The sequence below is a fragment of the Crocuta crocuta genome, unplaced genomic scaffold (genome assembly GCF_008692635.1).
Source record: "Crocuta crocuta isolate KB4526 unplaced genomic scaffold, BGI_CrCroc_1.0 scaffold140, whole genome shotgun sequence".
In the NCBI taxonomy this organism is placed as follows: Eukaryota; Metazoa; Chordata; class Mammalia; order Carnivora; family Hyaenidae; genus Crocuta; species Crocuta crocuta.
Genome location: NW_027527775.1, coordinates 8270174 through 8296921, shown reverse-complemented (window position 1 = coordinate 8296921; position 26748 = coordinate 8270174). Strand labels below are relative to the sequence as shown.

Below are 26748 nucleotides of genomic sequence, written 5' to 3'. Positions count from 1 at the left end.
TAAGTCTCACACAAACACACACACACACACACACACACACACACACACACACACACACACACGCGATCTACCTGTCTCTTGTACATAAACATATACAGACCCTCTGATCTGGAGAACCGTTTTAATGTTATCTCCACTTTGAGTACTTTAAAGTGTTGCATTCACCTGTCACGCACAGGCCACTCACAGGAAAGCTAAGGCGGGAGAAAATCTCTCTCTGTCACATAGCATATGTTTAATACAGTTTGTTAAGTCAAAGAGTAATTTGGCCAAATCGATTTCAAATTAATTTCCAACTAATGAATCACAAACAGAACGTACTGCACGAGAAGGAGGAAGAGTGAGGCCTGTGGAGTCACTAGTTGAGTAGAGGCAACAGTCTGGAGATAATGTTTTAAAAGGTAACTAATGAAAGGTAACTTTTACAGGTAACGTAATGGTTCAGATTTAGACCCTCTACCCCAAAAATTCTCTCTTTCCTCTTTTTCTTGTAGTACATAATGAAAGGCTCAGTATCTGGAGTGGGAAGAGTACTTCTTAGGGGAAGTTGTTACAGACCGTCACCAGAAGTCACTACTAAGACAACTGAGTGGGGGGCAAAACCCCTTAATACCCATGTGCACAACAGAGGAGTCTTCAACCCTAAATATAATGAGACAGCTAGATGCAGTATTTCAGAGCACTCTCGGGATAGAAACTAGTATCTGTGGGGAGGTAAATGTTTTGGGCCCAAAAATAATTTGCTGAATGCTGACTTACAAATTACTTGTATATAGATATGGAATAATAATTTAAATAAGGATAAAAAAACCTGGACTTTAAAAAGATATATGAACATCTATGTTCACTGCAGCACTATTTACAGTAGCCAACCAAGAAGCAACTTTAGTGTCCATCGACAGATGAAACGATAAAGGTGTGGTGTATATACGTGTGTGTGTGTGTGTATATATGTATATATATATGTGTGTGTGTGTATATATGGAATATTACTCAGCCATTAAAAAAAAAGGAGATCTTGGGGCGCCTGGGTGGCTTAGTCGGTTAAGCGTCNCCCCCCGGAAAAAAAAAAAAAAATAAAAAAAAAAAAAAAAAAAAAAAAGGAGATCTTGCCATTAGGGACAATATGGATGGCCTTAGAGGTATTTCCTGAGTGAAGTAAGTCAGGCAGAGAAAGAAAAATACCACAGTGCTTTCACTTATATATGGAATCTAAAAACAAAACAAAACAAAACAAACGCAAGAAAATGCTAGCAAACCAAATCCAACAATACATTATAAAAGTCATTCACCACAATCAAGTGGGATTCATTCTTGGGTTGCCAGGGTATTAATATTCATAAAAAAGGCCATATATGTAAAGTCCACAGCTGACATCATCCGCAATAATGTAAAAACCGAGAGCTTTCCCCGTAAGATCAGGAACAAGACAAGGATGTCTGCTCTCACCATTTTTATTCGACATAGTACTGGAAGTCGTAGCACAGCCATCAGATAACACAAAGAAGTAAGAGGCATCCTAACTGGCAATGAACAAGTAAAACTTTCACTATTTGCAGATGACAAACTATGCTATATTCTACACTATCTGTATTTAGAAAGCCCTAAAGACTCCACCCCAATCTGCTAGAATTGGTAAATGAATTCAGTAAAATTGCAGCATACAATGTACATAAATCTGTTGCATTTCTATACATCGACAATGAAGCAGCAGAAAGAGAAATTAAGAAAACAATCCCATTTACAACTGCACCAAAAATAATAAGATATCTAGGAAGGTAGCTTATAACCAAATAGGTGAAAGACCTATACTCTGAAAACTATAAAACACTAATGAAAGAAACTGAAGATGATACAAAGAAATGGAAAGACATTCCATTCCATTCCATGCTCATGGATTGGAAGAACAAATATTGTTAAAATGTCTACACTACCCAAAGCCATTTATATATCTAATGCAATTCCTATCAAAGTATCAAAAGCATTTTTCACAGAACTAGAACAAACCATCGTAAAATTTAAAAGGAACCACAAAAGACTTTGAACAGCCAAAGATCTTGAAAAAGAAAAGCAAAGCTGGAGGCATCACAGACTTCAGGCTACATTACAAAGCTGTAGTGACAAAAACAGTAAGATACCCGCACAAAAACACACTGATCAGTGGAACAGAACAGAAAACCCAGAAATAAACCCACAGTTATATGGTCAATTAATCTTCAACAAACCAGGCAAGAATATCCAATGGGAAAAAGATGATCTCTTCAACAGTGTTGGGAAAAATGGACAGTAACATGCAAAAAAAAAAAAAAAAAAAGAAACTGAACCACTTTATTATACCATACACAAAAATAAAATTCAAAATGGATTAAAGACCTAAATGTGAGACCTGAAACCATAAAAATTTTAGAAGAGAGCACTGGCAATAATTTCTCTGACACTGACCATAGCAATTTTTTTCTAGGTATGTCCCTTGAGGCAAGGGAAACAAAAGCAAAAATGAACCGCTGGGATTTCATCGAATGGGAGAAGATATTTGCAAATGACATAGCCGATAAAGGGTTAGTATCCAAAATATATATAAAAAAACCCATGCAACTCAACACCCCCAAACCAAATAATCCAATTTAAAAAATAGGAAAAAGACATGAACAGACATTTGTCCAAAGAATACTTCCAGATGGCCAACACACATATGAAAAGATGCTCATTATCACGTATCATCAGGGAAATGCAAATAAAAACTATATGAGATATCACCTCACACCTGTCAGAATGACTAGAATCAAGAACATATGAAACAACAGGTGGTGGCGAGGATGTAGAGAAAAAGTAGCCATTGTGTGCTGTTGATGGGAATGCAAACTGGTGTAGTCACTGTGGAAAACAGTATGGAGGTTCCTCACAAAATTAAAAAAAAACACTACGCGGGGCACCTGGGTGGCTCAGTCGGTTAAGCGTCTGACTTCGGCTCAGGTCATGAACTCACAGTTCGTGGGTTCGAGCCCCGCGTCGGGCTCTGTGCTGACAGCCAGCTCAGAGCCTGGAGCCTGTTTCCGATTCTGTGTCTCCCTCTCTCTCTGACCCTCCCCTACTCACACTGTCTCTGTCTCTGTCTCTGTCTCTCTCTCAGAAATAAATAAAATAGAAAAAAATAAAAAATAAAAACACACTACGCTATGATCTAGCAATCACACTATTGGGTATTTACCCAAAGAATACAAAACATTAATTCAAAGGGATATATGTACCCTGATGTTTATAACAGCATTATAACCAAAGTGTCCACTGACTGATGAATGGATAAACAAGAAGTGGTATATACATATACAATGGAATATTACTCAGCCATAAAAAAGAATGAAAGCTTGCCATCCGCAACGACGTGGATGGGGCTTGAGAGCATAATGCTAGAATGAAAGAAGTCAGTCAGAGAAAGACAGATACCACAGGATTTCACTCATATGTGGAATTTAAGAAAGAAAACAAATGAGCAAAGGGAAAAGGAGAGACAAACCAAGAAACAGACCCTTAACAATGGTTACAGAGGGGCAGTGGGTGAGGGGATGGGTGAAATAGGTGGTGGGGATTAGGGAGTGCACTTGTTGTGATGAGCACTGGTGATGGACGGAAGTGTGGAATCACTGTAATGTACACCTGAATCTAATAATACACTGTATGTTAACTGACTGATATTTAAATAAAGTCTTAAAAAAAAAAAACTTAAACAAAACAAACCAACCCAGCCTCACAAATGCAGAGAATAAGCTGGTGGTTGCCAAATGGGAAGGAGGCGAGGGGACGGGAGAAATAGGGGACAGGCATTAAGAGGTACAACATTCTAGTTATTTAAGTAAGTAGTGGGGGTGAAAAGTGCAGCATAGAGAATACAGCTGATAAACAAGAAAAAAACCTGGACTGTTGAATACTTAAAATGCAGAAGTAAACATATAGTTGACTCACTGAATTACTTCTTTCTAATTTTACCTCTGATTTTTAGGAGGCAGAAACTGTTACAGGTCTTTGCCTCCACTTTCCTCATCTATACAGGGGATCAGTAATAATACTAAGATTTTTGTGAGGATTAAATACAAAGATCTTAGAATGGGTTTGGCCTACTAAGAATCTAGTATGTATAAGTCGTCACAATTCACAGTATGATGATGATGTATTAAAGACAAGTCCCTCCTGAGAGGGTCTCAGCAAGACTAAAAAGAACAAAAATGTACATGTTTTTAAGTTGTAACTGTGTACACATGTAAGGAAACACTCACTCATAATATTCTTTCCTGAAATTCTAGTCTGCTCTGGTTTGCCTTAAAAACAGCAATGGTTTCTATCTTCTTAGTACCTCTAGTTGGAATAACACCGTTAACAATCTTCATCTCTCCTGACTTTCCAATCTGAAGCTTCCATAACTAAAAAGTTTGTAGTCTTATTTTATTATGATTTGAACACTGCTTAATTCCTGAAATGGTTTTAAATGGTATTTTGGTTAACTAGTTACTACAATAGGCTAGGTCAGCAAATCTCCTAATTCTAGAGTTGGGTATAAACACTCTAGGGAAGCTCAAGCACTCCTGGAGAAATGGACAAACTGCCTAGTCAACGAGATGGTTTAATGGTCAAGAAAACTATTCACCCCCAATATACATGTACTGAGCATCTCTGTGTATAAAAGGCAGCCTGCGGTGAGATAAGGTCCTTTGCTGTCAAGGAGCTTCCAGGCTTGCTTGGGAAGATAAGTCAGACCCAAAAAAAGAAGAATTAAAAAATAACCCAAGCTGGCATGTGCCAAGTGTCAAAAATGAGTGTGAAGCACACTCCTACTTCTTTTTGTCCCGGCGAAATGTCATATCTACCATACTTCGTGTGACACATTCTTTTTGCTTGCAGAAAGGCCGCTGAAGCAAAGGAGTTGGTAATGCTGGTGTTTACATTTTGGTGGCGCACTATTTAGGGCGATTCCTGTCACATGTCAATTTTAGGCAGGCAGATTCTAAGACTCCAGTGGTATGAATGACCAGGGCCTGATTCCTGCAGTTAGGCTACGGCACTGTGTGTGCAGCTGAGATACTGACTACAGACATTCAAGTCCGGAGGGACGTAAGACAAGGGAATCATTTCACCGCAGGACGAGAAGGGCACAGGACCAACCAACAAGTGTTACTTCCTGTCAAGTCACTTTACGTCCACCCTGGTCCTAAAAGCATGGAATGTATTTTTTTTTTAAGTTCCTGTAAGAAAAAAATTCAACAACCACTTTGGTAACTAACTGCCTTTCAGGAGCCATTCCTTAATCCAAATCCCCACTGTTATCTAAACTCAAACACTTTGTGTTTATTCTTCACAGGGATGAAGAGGAAGTCATGGTCTCATGAATAATTTTACATATTTGAAAATCATGGTATAAATTATTGTACAATTTTCTCTTTTCCAGGTTAAGTAACTACATTGTTCATGTCACTTCTGTAAAATTAAGGCTAAATCTCAGTAGCAACCAATGGCCAGAGACTACCTCTCCTTTAGGGCTAATTTAATGTGATGCTTAAAGTACAACATACAAAAATACTTCTGACATTTTGAGTCCAGCCATATACTAAAACCAGAACCACTTTTCTTCCAAGCATAATTTTGAACATATCTTTTCAATTCTAAAAAAAGAAACAATCTCACCAATGATGAAGGATACTCCTTAAATCAACCCTCTGAATAAGACATTTATGTGCTCTTGAAAGTGTTAGCACTAAGGGTAAAGGATTTAAGGTGTAACTAAGAGGAAAGAAGTCAAGTTAGCAAAAGAAAACTTCATGCAAACTTTAGGAGCAACTGCTAAAATGGACACGGAAAATGACAGTCACCAGACAATACAGTTAACAATATCCATGCAGGCAAGTACACCCCGATATGGAAGAACAAGGGTGCTTCCCTGAAGTAACACTACTATCACCTGCATTTCATTGTGGAAGGGACCTTTTTCTTTCAAATAGATTTGGACCACATCATTCTCTAAAATTCTTTTAGCAAGAGATTCTAAACAAGTTATCAAGCCAAATTACTGGGGAAATGATTGATCGGCAATTATCAGAAAGGTAAACCTATTATTTTTGAAGTAGCCCTCATTCTTTCTTTCCACCCAAATATGAGATACATTGTTTTTACTATAGGTAACTTCCTTGAAAAGTGTATAGTGAAGACAACTGAAATCACCTAAAATCTTAATATCTAGAGATAACTGCTCTTAAGTTTTGGGGTTGCTTCTGTTTAACATAAATGTTGTAAATATATATTTTTTAAACTCACAGGCATATAACCATACTAACACCTATTTAATCATTCTTTTTGTTGAATATTTAGGCAACTTAAAATTTTCATTATGGTAATCCAGAACAGTGGTGGCCATCCTTGTATGGTTTTGTGGGTTTCTTTTTGGTGGTGGTCATCATTTGATCATAATGAACACAAATTTCTAGAAGTGGAATTGCTGGATCAAAGTGAAAGCATTTTCTTTACAAGTATGGGGTTTCTGATTTACACAGAAAATTTTGACAAAGTTGTTCTTTGGCAATTTTTAAAAACTTTTTATTTGGAAAAAAATGCAAACTTACATATTAAATTGCAAAAATGAAAATGCCATCCAAACACCTGTATACACCCGTTACCCCTATCCACCTATTGTTAAGCTTTTATTTACCCCTTTTGCTTTGTTATGTATGCCCTCCCCCACCTCTCTATATACTAGGGAGACAGACAGAGGCCCATATTTTTCTTGGGCCACTTGAGAATAAGTTCTTTATCATCATGGTTCTTTAACCCTCAAATATTTATTTCCTAAGAATAGGGATACTCACTTACATAAGCACAGGATCGAACTATAATTTTATGCTGACATAATACCTATCCTTCATATTCCAATGTTCTTGGTCAATTTTTTAAAAAGTTTATTTTTGAGACATAGCGAGAGAGTGGGGGAGAGGCAGAGAGAGAGAGAGAGAGAGAGAGAGAGAGAGAGAGAGAGAATCCCAAGCAGGCTCTGCACTGACACTGCAACACAGGCCTCAAACTCATGATCTGTGAGATCCTGACCTGAGCTGAGAGAGGAACAGTCAGATGCCTAATCACCTGAGCTGTCTAGGTGCCCCCTCAGTGGATTTAATAATGCTGTTTCTCTTCTAATACCAGATTCAATTGCGGGGCAAGGCCTTAAGTGAGTTGTCTTGTCTCTTGGGTTTCATTTAATCTGGAAAGTTTATATTTTTATTTTTGAGAGAGACAGAGTGTGAGCAGGGGAGGAGCAGAGAGAGAGAGGGAAACACAGAAATCTGAAGCACGCTCCAGGCTCTGAGCCTGACACTGGGGCTTGAACCCATGAACTGTGAGATTATGACCTGAGCCAAAGGCGGATGCTTAACCAACAGAGCCACCCTGATGCCTCTAATCTGGAAAGTTTCTAAAGCCTTTCTCTTTTATCATATTTACATTTCTGAAAAGTCTAATCTTTCCACATTAAAAAAAAGTTTATTTCTTTACTTTGAGAGAGAGAGGGAGAGAGAGCGCGTGAGCGAGCGCATCATGAGCAGGGGAGGGACATAGACAGAGGGAGAGAGAGGATCCCAAGCAGGCTCTGTGCTTTCAGCACATGGAGCCCAATGTGGGGCTCAACCTCACATACTGTGAGATCATCACCTGAGCCAAAATCAAGAGTTGGACACTTAATCAAATGAGCCACCTAGGTGCTCCATTCCCAGATTTTTTTTTACTAGAACATTTCTCATTTTGATTAGACCAGGGTTATGCCTTCTTGGCTTGAATACTGCATAGATGATATGCCCTTCTCAGAATATACCTGGAGGCACACTCTATTTCTATCTGTCCCTCACTGGTGATGTTAATTTTGATCATCTGGTCAAAGTACTGGCCCCTTTCTCCAAGCATAATTACTGTTTTCTTCTCCTCTGTAGTTAATAAGAATACCATGCAAATATCATTTTTTAAATCAAAATTATCTCCTAGCTTTAGCATCCATTTATGATTCTTGCCACAGTGGTTTCAAGATGATGATTTCCCAAATCCAGTATTCCCTCCACATGTCCTCCTCTGCCCTTGGCTTTCTACTATAGGCAAAAGCCTTCTTTTCACTTTCATTTATTTACCTATTTGTTATCAGTATAGAATCATGACTTCGAAATATTTTTCCCAGTGGTTTAAAATTTATTACTGTACTTATTTTGGTATTCCAACTATTCCAGATTTGGCCAGTGGGAGCCCCTTCATACTAACTCTGTGTCCTTGTGACACGCCCCCACCACATTTTTGAGTACTTCATTCCTTGCTGGCAAAACAGGATGTTCCAGACTCACTTGTTTCTATTCTGCTTCAGCCCTGGAATTAGCTGTTTCTCCAGAGAGGGTGGGTTCCTTTTAGCGGGGAATGGTATTAGAGGCCAAGATCTAGGTCTGAGTGTGTTCACAGCTATTGGGGATTCCTTGTTTTCAGCAGAGAGTGCTAAGAAATATAAGTGTATATATGCTCATATACATACATACGCTTACATAGACTCTTACACACATACCTATACATAATGTGTATTTTTACAAGTGCACACATGTACATATATTGAAAATGATGAGTTCCTATTGATACCTCCAATTTCAGTCCATCTCTATACAGAGTCATTCTTACTCTCCCCCCTACGGCACTTTCGTAAGTCTGTTCTTCCACGATGAGCATCCCAGGTCCCAAATCAAACATCAATACATTTACTCATTTGCTCAATCCTACAGTGCACCTAAAGGCGTTAAATTGCTTTGCCTAACTCCCCACAATCAACTTATCTACTAAATGGAGTTCAGGATTTGTGTGCAATTCCTACCCTTACTCCATATCCTATCTGGAGTAATGTACTGTAGCTTTACAACTCAGAAAGCTATTATTCTATGTTAAGTGTCATGATCAGAAATCTAGAGCTTCAACTCAGTGACTGGTCTAGGGCAAGTACATCCATCCAGAAAACTCTTTAGGGGCACCCGGGTGACTCAACTGGTTAAGTGTCCAAATCTTGGCTTTGGTTTAGGTCATGATCTCATGGTGGCAGGATTGAGCCCCGTGTAGGGCTCCTCACTGAGCGTGAGCATGGGCCTGCTTGGGATTCTCTCTCTCCCTCTTTCTCTGCCCCCAGTAAAAAAAAAGTAGTAAAAGTTTTAAAATAAATATTTTTAAAAAAGAAAAAAAAAGGAGAATTCTCTAAATGGAAGCTCTTAGTTCTCCATGCACTGACATCTTAGCAGCTTATTTATGCTTATCTGACAAACAGCATACCTGTTCGCCTCTGTAGATGACATATTCGGCATACGCCAGCCCATTCACACTCGGTCTCCCGATCACTGAGTGATGTCCCGGAGGGGCATGAGCCATTTTCATGGTGCTGAATTGCAGAAAGGATTTGCCAAGGGTCACTCTACAGAAAAGCATTTGTCTACAGAAGAAAAGGAAAGAAAGGAGTGATGCTTTGAAGGAGGCAGTCAATCTTAGAGTGATAAAAGTGTTAGGTTTGTTGATTTTATAAAAAAATATTTAACACAAGGCAAGATAGTTTCAAATGTCACTTTCAAATGTGAGGAGGAATGGGATGGGATTTGACAGACTGATTTACTAGAAGCAGTCAGCAGACACAAATTAGTTACACAACCAATGACAGAAAAATACCTGGAGAGTTTTGACTAGTGGGAAAAGCGAAATACTAGCAAAAACTAAGTTCTTATGAGGATGGACAGGAGGAACCTGAAGCAAATAAACAAATGGCAGCTGCATCTGAAATTAAGATTGGGTTTACTCATTAGGAAGAAGTAAAAACTAGGATGAGACAAATAATAATAAAAGTGGATCAATTACAAAAATACTTAGCTTAAATGTATGGCTGGGAATCCTACTTGGGTGAAACACCAATTGGAGTAGATGTTAAATATTACAGAGAAAAAGAAAGTTGACTGGGAAGAAAGTGTATTATATAAACTAGGAGCTGACAAACTATGGCCTATGGGCTAAATCTAGTCTGCCACCCGTTTTTGTAAAGAAAATGTTATTGGAACAAGCCACACGTTCATTTGCATGTCATCTGCGGCTGCTTTTGCACTACAAGGGCAGAGGTGAGTCACTGTGACAGGGATGATACGGCCTGCGAAGCCTAAAATATTTATTATGTGGCCCTTTAAAATAAAAGTTTGCAAACTTTTAATATACACTACAAACACTTTAGTCAGTGAGATTAGTCACACTGTTAAATGTGTAAAACAGTTAGTATTCAGTCAAATGGTTTGCTTTTAGTTACAGAGTGTGATCTCTGCATTCTAACCAATCAGAGATACTATTTTGAGTTAATTCTGGGCCAGACCCCCTATAAATGGGTCCTGCCTGGGCCTGCTGTTTTAGCACGATGTGACTGATGGCTGTCTGGAGTGCCGGCTCGGTACCAGCTGCATCTCCCGTCGGTCCCAGAGGAAAAGGTTCGGCTCTGTATTAGTGGGAGGTGTTTGAGCTCTGTCTCCACATTATGGTAGCACTTGGGGGAGGTCACTGGATCCTGCCCGCCCAGCCCGCCGGGCCCACTGCCATGGCTACTCCCAGTCCTTAGGTCCTGCAGAGCTTGACATGACAGGCCCCCGCCTCCTGGATTCTGCTTCCTGCCCTGGACTTCCCTGTAGTCATGGAGGCAGGAGAAAACGCAGGACCGGCCCACGAAGCTGTGGGCGCAGATGCAGCAGCCCCAGCCACAGGGATCACGACATCCTGTGGGGCAACTAGTGACCAGAGCCAGACAGGAGCCAGACATCCTCCCACGACGCCCTCCTGTGAGGCATAGCAGTGCCCACAATCTCTGACACGGTCTCATGGGCTGAGCAGCCACCTGCACTCGTTCTGAAACAGGCCAACTCACGGATGCATCTCACAGCCCCTGCTCTGCCTCCATCTCCACCTCACTTCTTCGTGTGGCCTCGTTCCTGCCTCCCCGGTATTGCCAAGAAAGTGCTGGTACATCAGCTTTAGCTTCGGGCTCTGTTTTCTAGGAAATCCTGGCTCAGACATAAACCTATGTGCCTAGTTGTCATGGGCAACTGCTCGTCTTCATCGAGGCTCATTTCTTTGTTTATTTAGGATAGGTGTGCAGCAGCACAGAGTTTTTGCATGTTACGTATCCCTGGGAAATTTTGTGTGTTATTAACCATGGCGGCTTCTATAGAAAGGTTCCTTCGGACATACCAGATCCATCCTAGAACTGCTGACAGCTGTAAGTTTTTCAAAGTAAAGGGAAGCAGGAAGCTTTAAGGCCAAAACCTCTAATAAATTTCAAGGCTATCTGGGTCTTTTCGAACTTTCCTCTGAATTACAAGATCTCTAATTAACCTGACTTTCCATCTGGTTAAAAGAAAAATGCAATCAACTGTAATCTTTGTGATGTACAATTCTTTTGTATTTTTTCCAATGGTAGGGAAGAGAATGGTTATTTTTTCTCTGACTTCAGAAAGAGTGTACTATCATTCTCTTGAATTTGAGTTTTAAGATTCTATTTAAAAAGCCAATATTCATTTGTTCACTATGAAATCCAAAGTTAATGTTCTGAAACTGGACTTCTCAAGGCTGATTATATGTCCTGCCTTAAAGCACTGCTCGCAACATCAGAAGTAAATTGAAGACTCAACTTCTTTACAGAAGTTGTGTGTCTTAGTTCAAATGTGTCTAAAGCCAGAGGTTCTTCGAGAGATGAAACTCTCAACCTTTTCTTGCTCTGACTCTGAACCCGAGCAAGTGAAGCTCAGGGAGCAAGTCCAGGTGGAGGGAGTTTCATCGTAACCTACGACTGGCTGACAGATATCTGGTGTTTCCCAGCACCGCTACTTATTGTACTGCCATTTCTCCTGTTAGGACAGAGGTTGATCAGCTATTCGGATCCAACCCCGAACCCGTGTGATCCATTGTCAACACTGAGGATAACCTGTGATATGGGCAGAGCCTGAGAAACTAATCCACATGTGACCCGAGGCAGCAACCACTATACGGGGGCAGGGTGCTCACCGGTGACATATATAACACGAGCGATCTTTGTGTGTGGGGCAGCCGGTTCCTCCACCAATCCCATAGACGTACTGGTTGCTTTTGGAGGAGTTTTCAGCAAAATAAATCCCAGCACCAAACATTCCTCCTATATATGCGTGTCGCTCATCAAACCCTTTATGAATAATGGCATTAATGAAAGGAGAGCCTAAAAATATAAACACAGAAAGATCAGTTTTTGAAATCTTCTCTAGAATCCCAATTAGCTGCAAATTATTTTGCATTTGGCAGGTTAATATTAAGTAATTAGTAATGCATAAATGAAGTTGTAAGATGGTCTACCTTACATAAATTATTCTCTTGTACTAGAATCTCAGCGGGGACCCACAGTGTTCGCCAAGCAAGGATGTAATATGGATTCTGCAGATGGCAGGAGCTTTTAGATACCAAAGTACAACGTGGCTTTAAAAATATAGATTTTCCATGCAATCTTACTTTACACAAAAACAGATAATCGGACAAACTGGAACAATTATGCTAAACTGTAATAAAAAGATTTCACTATCTAGATGGCTCAACTTGCAATAGAAGTTCTAGAACAATTTCAGCTAAGTTATTTTCATTCTGCACGCCTTGGGAAGCCCGTACTAACATGCAATGCATTACAAAACCAGTACCCACAGGGAATTAAAAAAATCAAAACCACCCATTTTTAACACAACACCGTTATGGTCAATGACGTACGCTCTTCACTTTACTGGAATTTGCAAAAAAGCCCAGAGAGCTAACGGTGGTCCCTATGCTCACCGTGAAACAGCATGCGCTCATTGTGATGGTTGTGGTTCTCCTCGGATACTTCCTTCTGTCTGTGACAGAACCGTTCCCTCAACTTCTTGTTGACAACCTTTTGAATCTTTAAGGATGAGGAAGAATGAAGCAAATGAGTGCAAAGAATGTTACGCGGCAGTTTATCATTTAAAATGAAAATTATGTTTTCTTTTAGGAAGGTTCAATTTTTGTTGTTTCGTTTGCTTAAAACATTCCTTGAAAATGGTAACGTTGCCAGGTAGCGTAGCTAAGTTAACATTCTGGCTTTTGTTATTCTGCACCAGACCTGGCTGTGCCTCAAAATCACCTGAAGAATTAAAGTAAAAGGAAAGCCATTCCTAGACTCCTCCCAGACTTACTAAGTTTTAGGATACAGGGGCCTGTACATCTAGCTTCTTCTAAAATCTCTCCAGGGAATTCTGATGTGCACTGGTGTATCTTCCAAGGCACTGGTGTAAGCCTGTTCTCAACAGATTTTACTCATCATTATGATGCTCCCTTGAAAAAGCACATCTATCTCATAGTATTGATTAAGATACTGAGATGAAGAGATATATGCATTCCGATACAATCGCTGACTCAGACTGAAAATCCAGGCTCTGGACACTGCTCTGAAGTGGTGGTAAAAATTTCTGTCAGCTACAGTCTCAAGCTGTGGGTGGGCCGGGTCTCCTCAGTGCACCTGTGCCGGCAACACCAGCGGATCTAGCCTCCGTCTGTAGCTCTTCTGTTTCCACCCAGTCTGTTTCTAGCGAAGTACGGTCTTGACGGGTAAGAGGAAGGGAGCACCTGACTGCCAGGCAGCAGATGACTGATTATCTTGGCAGTTTAAAAATATGCTGAGAAAAAATTTGTCATTGTCTATATTTGACTTTCAGGCACACCTTGCAATCTAATTTTTACCCTGAAATTTTAAAAACTTACTCGAATGACATTGTATCTGTTGAAGATGCCACCAGCATTACCGCCATCTCTGTGTTCTCGAATTGTACTTTGCATCTACAGAACAAAATAAAATAACTTCCTGAAAATAGGCCAGCGTCTAATTCTAAGACATTCCTCTGTTGTTCAACGTTCACCTTCTGTTATACTGTTTTACTGAGAGTCTCAGACTCAACACTAAGAAATAAATGGGAGCTCGCTATAAATTGTTCAACAAAGTTTAGTGGATGAGTATTTCTGATGAGACAGTAAGTCAGAGACATAGATATTAAACCTCTACATTTTCTTTCTTTTCTAATAAAAAAAAGCTTTGAAAGACTTTCCTGGCAGCACAGTGGGGAAACAGAGATAAAGCATCACACTAAGCCACCGGCACTGCTATGTTACGGTAGTGAGGAGAAGCAGCACCGGGGAGAAGTCAAACTTCAGCTCCTCACATTCGATGAGTACTCATTAAACAAACGTGATTTTTAAAAATCAGTAAGTTGTTCCTTGGATGAGATATCCTATTTTATCTCTTTCACCTGGGGCCTCAAGGTATATCTGCACAGACTGGGGAAAGCTGGATGTGACGTATGACCCAGGGGAGTGACCTTCTTCTGGGCAGTCCTTGCTCTTCTCCCGTTTTCCACATTCAAAAGAATGATGGAAAAGTGAAACGTCTGGAGGACCCACATTCCTCACAGAATTGACTCAAAAGAGTTAATTCTCCATCTCGTTGCTCTGTCTGTGAAGTTACTCATCACAGTTTTGACATTATGATCCAAATTTGTGAAACCAGTGAAACAGTGATTAGGCGCTAAGCTGCTAGAAGATACGATGCTCTCCTGACAGGCTGGCCAGGCATGAGCTGAAATGCCACCCTGAGCTGTAATAGTCCTGACTTCCCAGGATGAGAGCAATGTGAGCACTGATTAAAAGGCAGACAGTAAACAAAAATACGAATGCACGCCTTTCTCTGCAAAATTATGGAATTGGTTAGGCAGCTTATTTACTGTGATAATACCACCAGCACTGTGTTGATGATGTGTAAGAAATGAAGCATTACCCCGAGGGGGAGGGGGAATCTCTATGGCATCTGTCTAGCAAGAGGGCCATCCATCAGCCTTACCACGGTGCTTTCACCCCGTGACTGAAGACTTGAAAGGTGACCTGAGTTATGAGGCAGATGGCACAGGTACACACGAACAGGAGGCATATTATTTTACTATCACATCTTATAACTTTGGTTGAAAATAAAAACAAGAAGATCTTTGTTATTCATGAGGCAAGATTCTCACTCCCTATCATTCTTAGGTAGCATTTTAATAGTGTAAGAAAATAGTTCTGGTAGGGTTCTTTCTTGCATAGTTTCAGGAAAGTTTCCGAGATGAAAACTGGACATCTCTGGCCCACCCGCTGGACACCCAAGGCTTATTAGGATGTGAGAACACTGTGGCATAGTCTTAATCCAGAGTCCTATCTGAATTTGGGCAATATGGCCCCCCATGGCTAAGTCAGGTGAACGATGGTAAATCATTATAAGACAAGCTTAGCCCTACTGGAAAAACAGGCTTAACCACAGATTTCAGGAAGAGCATGAAAAATCTTGATGCACATTACCTCTTCTTCTACTGACTGATATTCCTTATCCTCTGGAGCAAGATCCAGCAAAATAGTTCCCTGATTAACACAGTGAAAAGTCAGATAAGGGTTGGTGCCTGTAGGAAAGAAAAATGAATATGTTAAAGTCCACACTACTCAGCCTCAATTTTAGGGAAAACCTTGTCATAAATAATTGACATTTTGGAAGCAGTCTAAATTACTGGCAATTCAAACCTAATATATAAGGTTATATTGAATAAGTACATCCAAAGACAAGAGAAGTAACAGAGGTGTGACTGGGGACCAACTTTATCTGTTCTTACAGAGTTCCCCAGCAGGGCTCAGCTAATTTTTGTTGAACTGACTTCATTCATAAACATACATGAAACTATGTCTGATACAAAAGAGAAACACACTGATCACAATGCAGTCAGGTCTAAAACGGAAGAATGATCCTGTAAAAACTCTATGAGATGGCTTGAGATGGTCACTTATAATCAGTTTAAAATATTTTATTCTTCTTCATTTCATTATGCTTGTTAATTTAATGCAGATAAATAAGCAAGACTTAAGCTCAAAACCTGCTAACATTTAATTTCATGCTACTCTTGAAATTTTATGGGCTGCAGAGGGGCTAATTCAAGTTTTTCCTTTTTCTACCTTTACTTTCCTATGGTAAAAGCACTTCTAACAAATAGAACAATGATAAAAATGGAGGTTGACAAAGGGGAAAGATAGGAGGCTTGTAACAGCAAAGTATGGTGGGAGGAAAAAGGCTGAGCTGACAGCTGTGAGTGGGGAGAAAGGTTCAGGATGAGGTCAGAGAGAAAGGTCAGATTATGAAAAGCCATGTCACGAATGTCTGATTTTATCCTAAAAGAGACAGGATTCTGTTGAAAGGTTTTAAGCAATGGAGTGATATGATCACACAGTCATTTTGAAAAGAGTCTTCTGTGTACATGCAGGGCAGGTACTGGTGGGGAGGCGAAGGTCAGGGTCGGAGATAAGCTCGAAGGCGGTTGTGACAGTCAAGGCGACAGATGACAGTGGCCTAGACTGGGTGACTTATACTGGATTAGACAGCAGTGGGAAAGGAGAGAAGTGTAGATTCCAGAGATGTTGAGGGTATAAAGTGAGACGGGAGAGGGGAGAACGGGCAGACGGCTAGCTAGAGCAGCTGGAGGGAGAGCCAAGCAATAAGGAAGATGGGGCAGGCAGGAGGCGCTACACCGGACGGGCACATGTGCCCTGGGTTCAGACCGCCTGAGCTCAAATGCCAGCCCTGACAACTCACTTGTTCCTTCTGAGATTTATTTATTTATTTTTCCTTACCTTGTTGTCCACCTAAGAGTCTTTCTACTCCTTTGATTAATTTATGGCGGTGTCCATATGCATTGATGCCTATTTCTTTCAACTCCTCATGACCCATATCAGCCAGTACATCTAGTGTAATCTTAAAAAAAAAAAAAAAGTAACAAAATTAATTGCTAAATCTTGAATTGTTCCTCAGTTCTTCCATTTGTCTTTAATGCTATAATATCCAACCAAATTAACAAATTCTTTTGTCTCCTTTATAAACCAATTTTAAGTTGTGATAATTTTATCAATTTTTTTTTTTTTTTTTGAGAGAGAGAGGCTGGAAGTGAGTGAGGGCTAAGAGAAAGAGAATCCCATGAGGGGAAGAGAGAGAGAGGGGGGGGAGAGAGAGAGAGAGAGAGAGAGAGAGAGAGAGAGAGAGAGAAAGTGGGGCTCACCCGAAGCAGGGCTTGAGCTCACCCTATGCGGGACTTGAACTCATGAACTGTGAGATCGTGACCTGAGTCAAAGTCAGATGCTTAACCAACTGAGTCACCCAAGTGCCCCTTATCAGCTTTTTACTCACTTGAAAAACTCTGTGCTTCCAGTTATTTGTGAATTAAAATGGAAGAAACAATGCTATACAAATATAAAATGGTCACTGCTATATATCCTTTTGATTATTTAATTCTACCACTTCTTGCTTGCCTCAACCAGAAGCATAAAAGTGGGGAAATACTGGGTCCCAGTATCCAGCAGGTAGCAGAGAAAAATGGTAGGGGAGTGGGAGAGAGGTTTATTAGCACAATGAAACAGAATGTGGCAAGGGGGTAAGCAGTTTTAGATAAGTGGGATTTTATATCAAGATAAAGAAGAACTTCCCAGTGCTGAGAAATATTCAAGAATGGAAAAGGCTACCTTAGAAAGTGGTGAGATTTAGATGGTAAGTATTTAGTTCAATTACAGACCATTTTACATAGAAGCTGCATACAAAATTCCAAAATGGAAAAGAGACAGTAGATGGCTTTTAAGTTTTCTTATAAAATCGCAGATGTAACCGTCCCTGAAGCCTAACATTCTATTGTTGTAAAAAGAGTGGTTTTTAATTTTTGGTTCTTCATCCCTGCAAATGGAGACAGTTGGCTACCTTCGGGACTCAAAATCATCCATTTCCTTTATTGAAACAGTTAACTGTGACTCTACCACCACCCAGTGGCAGAGTTCTGAACGCACAGGATAAAATGTTGGGCAGAAACACTGCTAGAGGGCTGAGCATGTCATTTTCTAGCTCAGACGAAGCTGGTCCTATGACAATGCAGATACCAGTTTACAAGATCAGCCTTTAATTTTCTCTTTCCTTGGAAAACTGAGAAATCCTTTTAGACACCCTTTTCCCAACTCAAATGAGATATGTGTTAACTATCTGTATGTAGTATTCTCTACCTTTTTAGTTACACATAACATTAAAAAAACCTGACAAATTAGGTCTCGAGTTTTACTGATTTTTATTGTCAGAATGAAGTATTTATAATGAGTCTGATCTTCTCGGTGCAGCAAGCATATACCATTCATTCTTTGGAAATAATTTACTGTATTGCTCTTAAGTGGCCATTTGAGAAATGATTGCTCTATTGTACAAAATGGGCAATTTGCTTCCAATTACCAAAAGGAAATTTTGAGCAGAGCTTTTAAAAAGCAACAGTTTTGAAATATGGATCTTGGAGACAGAATAGTTCACAATAATAATAGGTGCCTGTACATTTTTTAGCTACATGTAATTTAATATACACTGGAAGCCATGCACAGGGTTTACTACATTACTGATGTCCCAATTTTTTCCTTTTAAACTTTGGTTCAAATAAAGCTGATGTAAAAACAGGATCTCAATGGATGTGGTAGCTTCAATTCAGAGGAACCTTAAGCTTTTCTGAATTGGTGCATATTGTGTATATTTGGAAGAAGCAGAAACCAGGCAAACAAAGTATAGAGCCCTCTCTATGAGTTCCAGAAAAGAAATGAAGAATGTTTAATATATTTGTTGATTATATTGTTCCATCTATAAAACGAATACCTCAATTCCTCCTCACAGTCACCCAAGAAGTACTACTGATGCGCTCATGAGGAAACTGAGGCGGATTGTTGTTATAGGTCTTTCCCTGCTTATATTTCTTCAAAGGGCTGACTAGAAAGCTAAAATAACATTGAGTTGCTTGGGGTTACATGGTACGCAATTTGTCCCCATACTTATCAGGCAGCGGCCACTGGAAAACCTTAAACAATAAGCTAAGGAATTCAGATTATTGTTCATTTGTTCATTCATTAATACATAATATATTTAATGAATACCTTCTATATGCTAGGTGTTTTCTAAGAAAGTAACTACTTAAACAATTCTAAAACTTCCCATTATAGTTCAGAAAGGTAGATAACTAGTCCAAAGGTGGTAAAGGAGTAGGGCCGGTAAACACAAGGTAGAAGCACAAACGTTCATGCTATTTCCTCTCCCAAGGAGAAAAGAAGTAAACACTAAAACATGGTACAGGTTGGTCAATGTTTTGTAGGAATCCCTATGGGAACTCTCAGAAAGGTTCTTACTTGACCAAGGCTGTAGGTAGGGCGGGAAAAGATGGAAGGGACAGAAGGGGGTCAGGAAAGGTTCTTGGAAGAAGGTGATAGCTTGGCTAAGAAGCAAGAGCTGATCCGTCAGAAGAAGGGAAAGCTGTTTAAGACAAAGGGAACAACAGCATGTGCAAAAGGAATATCAAGTAAGAGAATACAGAACATTTGGGAGATTCTCAGCACTGAAGTCCAAGAGGGTGAGCGTACAATATACATACAGGAAAAAAGAAGGGATGGATAGAGCAGCAGGTTAGGGATAATCTTAATGGGCTTTTTAGATCATGTTAAGACAGTATGCAAAACCTCTTGGGGAGCCATTGCAGCAGAGCCACACAAAGTTGTACTTCATGAGGAGGACAGTATCATTCTGAAGGGCAGGTTTGGAAGGGAAAGGGACTACATGAACAAAGTCAAGATGGAGTGGAGTGGATGGGAGGAGTCAGAGAGAAACTTCAAAAAGATGACAGAGCCTGGTAAATAGAAATCGTTAAGGGGAGGACAAAAAAGGAAACGGAGTAGAGAGTATTATAAAAATGTGTAGAATGATGAATCTGAGACTATCCTATCAATAAAAGAAATGGAAATATCCAATATAACAAGTTAGACGGATTTTAGATATGTTCCTGTAAGATTCAGGGCTTTTATACTATTAGAAATAGTTTTTTTTTTTTTTTTTTTGAAAATTATCTTTAACGCGTCAAAAATAACTTTGTTACATCCAGGAAACCACAAGTTTCTTGGGCTAGTTATTTATATCTAGCACACATTGAAATCAAGGTGATCAGGGGCGCCTGGGTGGCAAAGTCGGTTAAGCGTCCGACTTTCGCTGAGGTCATGATCTCGCGGTTGGTGGGTTCGAGCCCCGCGTCGGGCTCTGTGCTGACTGCCAGCTCAGAGCCTGGAGCCTGTTTCAGAGTCTGTGACCCCCTCTCTCTTTCACCCTCCCCTGCTCACACTGTCTCTCTCTCTCCTAGAAATAAATAAAAACATTAAAAAAAAATAAAAAAAAAAAGAAATCAAAGTGATCAAACTTGTCAGACTGGCTACTATCACAAAGAAAAAAATAACAAGTGTTGTCAAGGATGTGGAGAAAAGGGAACTGTTGGTGGAAACGTGAACTGGTGCAGCCACTGTGGAAAGCAGTATGGGGAATCCTCAAAAGATGAAAAATAGAACTATCCTACCATCCAGGAATTCCACTTCTGGGTATTTATGTAAAGAAAACAAAAACACCAATTCAAAGAGATAGATGCGTCCCTGGGTTCACTGAAGCGTTATTTACAATAGCCAAGATATGGAAGTACCCCAAGTGTCCATTAACAGATGAATGGATACAGGTGTGGTGTATTTATATACAATATTACTCAGCCATAGAGAAGAATGAAATCTTGCCATTCATGACAACATGGATGAACCTAGAGGCTATTATGCCAAATGAAATTAGTCAGAGAGAGAAAGACAAACACCATATGATTTCACTCATATGTTGGATCTAAAATAGAAAACAGAAACAGAACCACAGATATAAGAGGCAAACTTGGTTACCAGAGGAGGTAGGGGTTGGGGGAGGGGGGGGTGGGTGAAGGAGATGAAGAGGTATAGACTTCCAGTTATAAAATAAACAAGTGATGGTAATGCAATGGATAGTATAAGGAATATAGACAACAACATGGTAATAATAACTTTGGTGATAGATGTAACTAGACTTATCGTGGGGATAATTTTATTTGATAAAAATATCAAATCACTACGATGTACTCTTGAAACTAATAAATATCATACATCAATTAGACTTCAATTAAAAAATCAAATTATAATCTTTAAAATAAGGATTATCCATGTATCAATGAAATCATCTTGCATATAAAGCAAATGTCACTTCAGGAAGGGTTGCTTTTTGTTCCCAAGATCTGTTCATTTTCTCTGGGGCAGGGAGAGAAAAAGTAGAGTTTTAATGAAAAACCCCTTTCTTTTAGGCTTAAAAGGATGCAAGTCAGAGTAGAAATAACTTGACAATCATGTGCACGATTCATTTACTTGAGTCCATTCCGTGGTCTTTCGATTTTGAAATAAAAATTTATATGATCACTTTTCACAAAAATATATAGGTTGCCCATAAAAAGTCTTCTAAGTCATAGCATTTCTATTTAGGAATTGCAGTGTAAATCAAATCAGCCTTTCTCATAGAAAAAGTGCTCTAATCAGGAAGCTATGTTATAAAGGAAGGGCCAGAGTGACACTGGTGCTATATTTCATTAACTATAAAAGACACAGGTCTGTATTACTTGGCCAAGTATATGTGTTCAAACAAGCCAATTTAGGTAAGAGACTTCTGAGAGAATAATTGCGGAGATAAGAGGTGAGGCTGTGATGCTCCGAAGGCAGTTTTCCTAATACTGGAGTAAAAGAACTATATTCCCCAGCCCACTGGCAGAGAAGTATCCTTGAGCAGGAGCAGAGGCACTGAGGGTAAACTACAGAAAGGGTTACAGAATGTTTTACTCTATAACTGAAGGCTACTCAAGTAACACTTGCAGTCAAAGTGAAAATGAATTTGACTGCCTGATGACCGGGCCAGAAGACAAACACGGTTCGATACAAAGAAAGGTAAAATCATTTGTCGGCAAGAAAGGTGCCGTGCTGGGTAATGTACACTAAAATGGAATAGTCAACATATTAATAAAAAGGATATAGAAATTATTCTGGCAAAAAAGAAAATCGATGGAGCCATTTACTCAGAACAGAAGTGCAGTGTAAAAGACAATAAAACGGACCAAACAGGATAAGCGGTCAAAAGGACAGACTGTAAGATTAAACTACTACGATCAATAAGGAGATAACCATGTCATAGGAAATCAGTTACTGAGAGAATCAAGTAAAAGAGAAAAAAGAAACCATAAAATTATGCTGCAAACTAACTGAAAGAGGAGAAACTGAAATCCTCTGAAAAATTTTCAATAGTCAATTGAAGTTATTTGTGATTTACACAAATGGGGTCTTTGGCTTATTAAGCAAAGATGTGTGAAATCACACAATTATTGTGGAGCTGATCTGGGAAGAAGGGATACATTAAGATATAGCTTTTGGCTTTATCAGAAGATAATGCTTTTAAAACGGCTTTCAGACCTTCAGGGAGGGAATAAGGGGAAAACATTCCTCCTGTTTAGGACATTCTCGTAAGAAGTTTCTAAACCAGGGGCGCCTGGGTGGCTCAGTCGGTTAAGCATCCAACTTTGGCCCAGGTCATGATCTCACAGCTCGTGGGTTTGAGCCCCACATCGGGCTCTGTGCTGACAGCTAGCTCAGAGCCTGGAGCCTGCTTCAGATTCTGTGTCTCCCTCTCTCTCTCTCAAAAATAAATAAAAACATTAAAAAAATTTTAGAAGTCTCTAAACCAGAGGGTAAATCAATGGTAGGTGAAGCTAAAGGAAAAGGAAATTATTATGTAAGTTTATAAAGTCCTCACCACTAGACAAAGACACATCTGATGCTTCATTAAAGCACATCCTAAAAACTGGCACAGAAGCAAGCATGACTGCAAATTTTAACTATCTGGACATTTGCAGGCGTTCTATTTTACAGTTAAGGGGAGTGATATGGTAAAGGCCTTACCCAATGTTACACAGTTAATAAGAAAAATAATAGAATCAAGGTCTTTTAGTCCAGTGCTGTTTCTACTCAACTGTTTTGATTAATAAGAGCATAAAAGATGAACTAAAATAAGTGCTATAAAGAAAGCAAGCTAAAAAAAAAAAAAAAAGACAAGACATTAGAACATCTTCACAGTATAAATACTATAAAAAAGAAACAGTGTTTTTAATTAACTCCTAATTGACTATAAGCCTACAAAGAAACCAGCAGAATGGGGCAAAGAGGCTAGTGAAGAATTTGGAAACTATGTCCATATAAAGAATAATTGGGGGGATAAAATGGTATATTTATCCTAAAACAGGAGAAGTTTTGTGGAGTGGGTGGCTGGAAAGATTAAGTCGATGATAAGCTGATTAGGTCTTAGAAATATATGAGAGGCTATATGACATGTTGTGGTGAGCTGAAGGGCGGCTGTCCATGTTTTGATTACCAAAATTTATGAAGGTTTCCTACTTGGAAACCTTTGTTTAGATCTCTGCATATGTAATTAAGAATCTTCATATGAGGAGATCATCTAGTATTATACAGATAGGCCTTATATCTAGTGTAAGCGTTCTTCTAAAAGCTACACAGGAGAAGACTGACAGAGAAGGCAAGGTGCCCATGGGAGCATAACTGCAGAATCGCGGCCATAAGCCAAAGGGGCCTAGAAGCTGGCAGAGGCGTGGGAGTGCAGGCCTGTCAAAAGCTCAGTTTTGGGGGCACCTGGGTGGCTCAAGTCGGTTAAGCGTTTGGCTTTGGCTCAGTCATGATCTCACAGTTTGTGAGTTCAAGCCCTGCATCGGGCTCTGTGTTGACAGCTTAGAGCCTGGAGCCTACGTCAGATTCTGTGTGTATGTCTCTTTCTCTGCCCCTTCCTGCCCATCTCTCTCTCTCTCTCAAAAATATTAAACAAAAATTTAAAAAAACCGAAACAACTTGATTTTGAACGTCAGGCTTCCAGAACTGCCATGGAATCTGTTGTTTAAGCCACCAAGTTTGAGGTAATTTGCTGTAACAAGCTTATGAAACTAATACATTAAGTAGACAAGGTTTAGACTTCTGTACAAAACAAGGTAAATGTAAACATGAAACTAATGGATTATATGCAGGGGCAGATTTGGGCACACTTTAAATTACAAGCATTTTATTACACTTCCCCAAAATGTAACCAGTTATCTTCCCACATGGATGTTAAAAGAGTAATTCCTATGTAGGATCTCAGAAAGTGACTTAATGACTTCTAAACACCTTTCTGATTTTAAGATTCTATATACAGTAGTAATAGTCAATTGAAAATCAGGAATTTATTCAATATTTAACACTGATCCTGGTAATAAAATCATTAATTAGTTAAAAACTCATTATCCTGTATAAAAACAGAATAACAAACAGAAGGGTCTTAATTCATAAATACCTTAATAATGACCTCAGGCTAACACCTTTATATACATTTAAGATGTATGTGAAAACAGGATAGGTCTATGAATGTGAGGCCAATTTTAGGTTCACCATTATTTTAGACTCAAATGGACAATAGAAACTTCATAAAGAGGCTATTTGAAAAAGGTACACTTGTCTAAGAATTATTTTGCTTTCCAAATTTAACAGATAAGTGCTTGGTGAAGATTTTGCTAATATAAAAATCTGTCATTGGTTTTAAGTGGAGTCAAGTCACATTAGTAGTAGATTGAGATAAATAAGGAACAACACTTTTTGGAAACAAAATAATGAAAGAAGATTTTGAAAACATTCTTCTGGGGGGGTTTCATGGCCTAAGTTTTGACATGTAATAAAACAGAGTCAAACTGCTTATAGAGATATAACAAAATAACTGTTAATGACTCCCACTGTCTATTAGCCAATTTTGGGGGAGAATTGTAAAATACTGGATTCCTCTAGCTTCTTTAGAAATTTGATGAGTTTTAATGTATTGAGTAAGTGAATAAGAAATAAAAAAGAAACAAGGAATAGCAACTGATAGCTCTTAGCATGTAATAAAAACGGCTCAGCTACATATGAGAGCTTACCTGTTCTGTTTCAAAGATGTCCCGAAGGTGTTCAAGACCAAGGCTTTTTAGGAATTGGCTGATATTCATGTCAAGACCCGCAACTAAAACAAACACATTGAAGTTTTCAGAAAGCAGAATCTAAAGGGAGTTACAGTATTTATTTAAAGCCATGACTCTCTGACACCCTTAGCTGTGCAGATGATTTTACATGGCATAAAAATCATCCAGAATACAGAAATTTAATTCAGACGTTTCAGGTTATCTCTGAGTTTGGCAAAGAAGTAAAAGCACAATTTACCTTTATCTTACTAGGAGCATTTATATTAATTGCGATATTATAAAATATAATCTAAAGCTTTTAGTGAAATATTTAATAGCTGGAATTAAAAACTGAGTTGACTAGTTGTTGCTTCAGTTTCCATTCATTCAATGATCTTTCAGGGTTTAAAAAGAAATACAATTTCAATAATAAGACTCACGCGGTAGTTAATAAAATACTATGGTTATAAATGGGTATACTGGAGCATACATAAGTAAGAACAAGATCGATGTCAAGGGATTGATTCTGTGAAGACAGTTCTTGTACACTGGTGTGTATGAATACAGGATGTCTTTATGACAGGTGCTCAATACTTAGCAAGAGAGGTAAGTGAAATCTATTCATTTAAAAACCCCCAAACCAAACCAGCGTTCACAAGTGTACTTGCCTTCTCCTTCCTTCCTCTCGGCGCCCGCGGCCCCGTCCCCTGTGTTGGACGCTCCTCCAACTGCCAGTTCCGCTAAAGGGCCAGTGAGGTTATCGATGCTGCTGGCAGCAGACAGGCAGGAGGGGGTGGATGCTGGTGAGATCAGCGAGGCACTCACTACAGTAGCCTGAGGTTTAAAGCAGGTGGGTAAGGCCTCGGGGGGCATGGCATCTATCAGCAAAGCTCTGATGTCGTCAGCCTACAAATAACAATACAAAAAAAACAAACACAAAAATACTGTATTTTAAAACAGTAAGTTTTTCACTAAGGACCAAATGCTTTCTGAAATTCATCTTCAGCAAGTGCCTCTTTATTGCCTACTGGCTTTTGATCATTTATTCCCGGCCACCAGCTCCAAAAAGTCCCAGCAGTTTCTACAGGTAGAACTAGAATCCCTATAATTTTTAAAAAATATTTCATCTTTTGAAGATCTGACGTACAACTTGGTGACTTTAGCTACTAATACTGTATTATATACCTGGAACCTGCTGAGAATAGATCTTAAATGTACTCACCACACACATATGTACAAATGTACGAGAGTTAACTATGAAAAAAAGTCTAAGAATGTAGAATGCAGACTATGTTGATTTCTGGAAACATATTTTAACACTATATGTGCCTATAGTTGGTCATACTGATCATACATGTATTTAAAGGATAAGTTCATCTTTTTTTAGAGAGAGAGGGAGAGAGAGAGAGAGAGAGAGATAGCAAGCATGCACAAGCAAGTGGGTGAGGGGCAGAGAGAGAGGGGGAGAGAGAGTCTTAAGCTCCCCCTGTCTGCACTGATAGCATATAACCTGACTGAGGGCTTGATTTCATGACCTGAGCTGAAATCCAGAGTCAGATGCTTAACTGATGCCACCCAGGCGTCCCTCATCTCTCATTTATAAAAGAACCTGCTGCATAGTGTTGATTCTCAATCTCTTCTTCAGAATGAGTTTCAATGCTTATACTGTATTTTACATATTGTTTAAATAACAATGATTTTTATACACTGGGCATTATTTAGTGCACAATAAATAATTTAATGTATAGTTAAA

General features: G+C 39.3%; 1 protein-coding gene across 1 annotated transcript in view; it reads right to left on the bottom strand.

Annotated features, from left to right (window-relative positions):
- Nucleotides 1-26748, bottom strand: part of TNKS (tankyrase) — a 207771-nt gene that overhangs the window by 5797 nt on the left and 175226 nt on the right. Inside the window, exons 19-26 of the mRNA XM_077772826.1 lie at nucleotides 25664-25901; nucleotides 24975-25057; nucleotides 16732-16852; nucleotides 15418-15515; nucleotides 13798-13872; nucleotides 12853-12958; nucleotides 12067-12253; nucleotides 9316-9472 (exon numbers count right to left, since the gene is read on the bottom strand). Of these exons, the coding sequence (XP_077628952.1) occupies nucleotides 9316-9472; nucleotides 12067-12253; nucleotides 12853-12958; nucleotides 13798-13872; nucleotides 15418-15515; nucleotides 16732-16852; nucleotides 24975-25057; nucleotides 25664-25901 (1065 nt within the window). The remainder of the gene's footprint in view (nucleotides 1-9315; nucleotides 9473-12066; nucleotides 12254-12852; nucleotides 12959-13797; nucleotides 13873-15417; nucleotides 15516-16731; nucleotides 16853-24974; nucleotides 25058-25663; nucleotides 25902-26748) is intronic.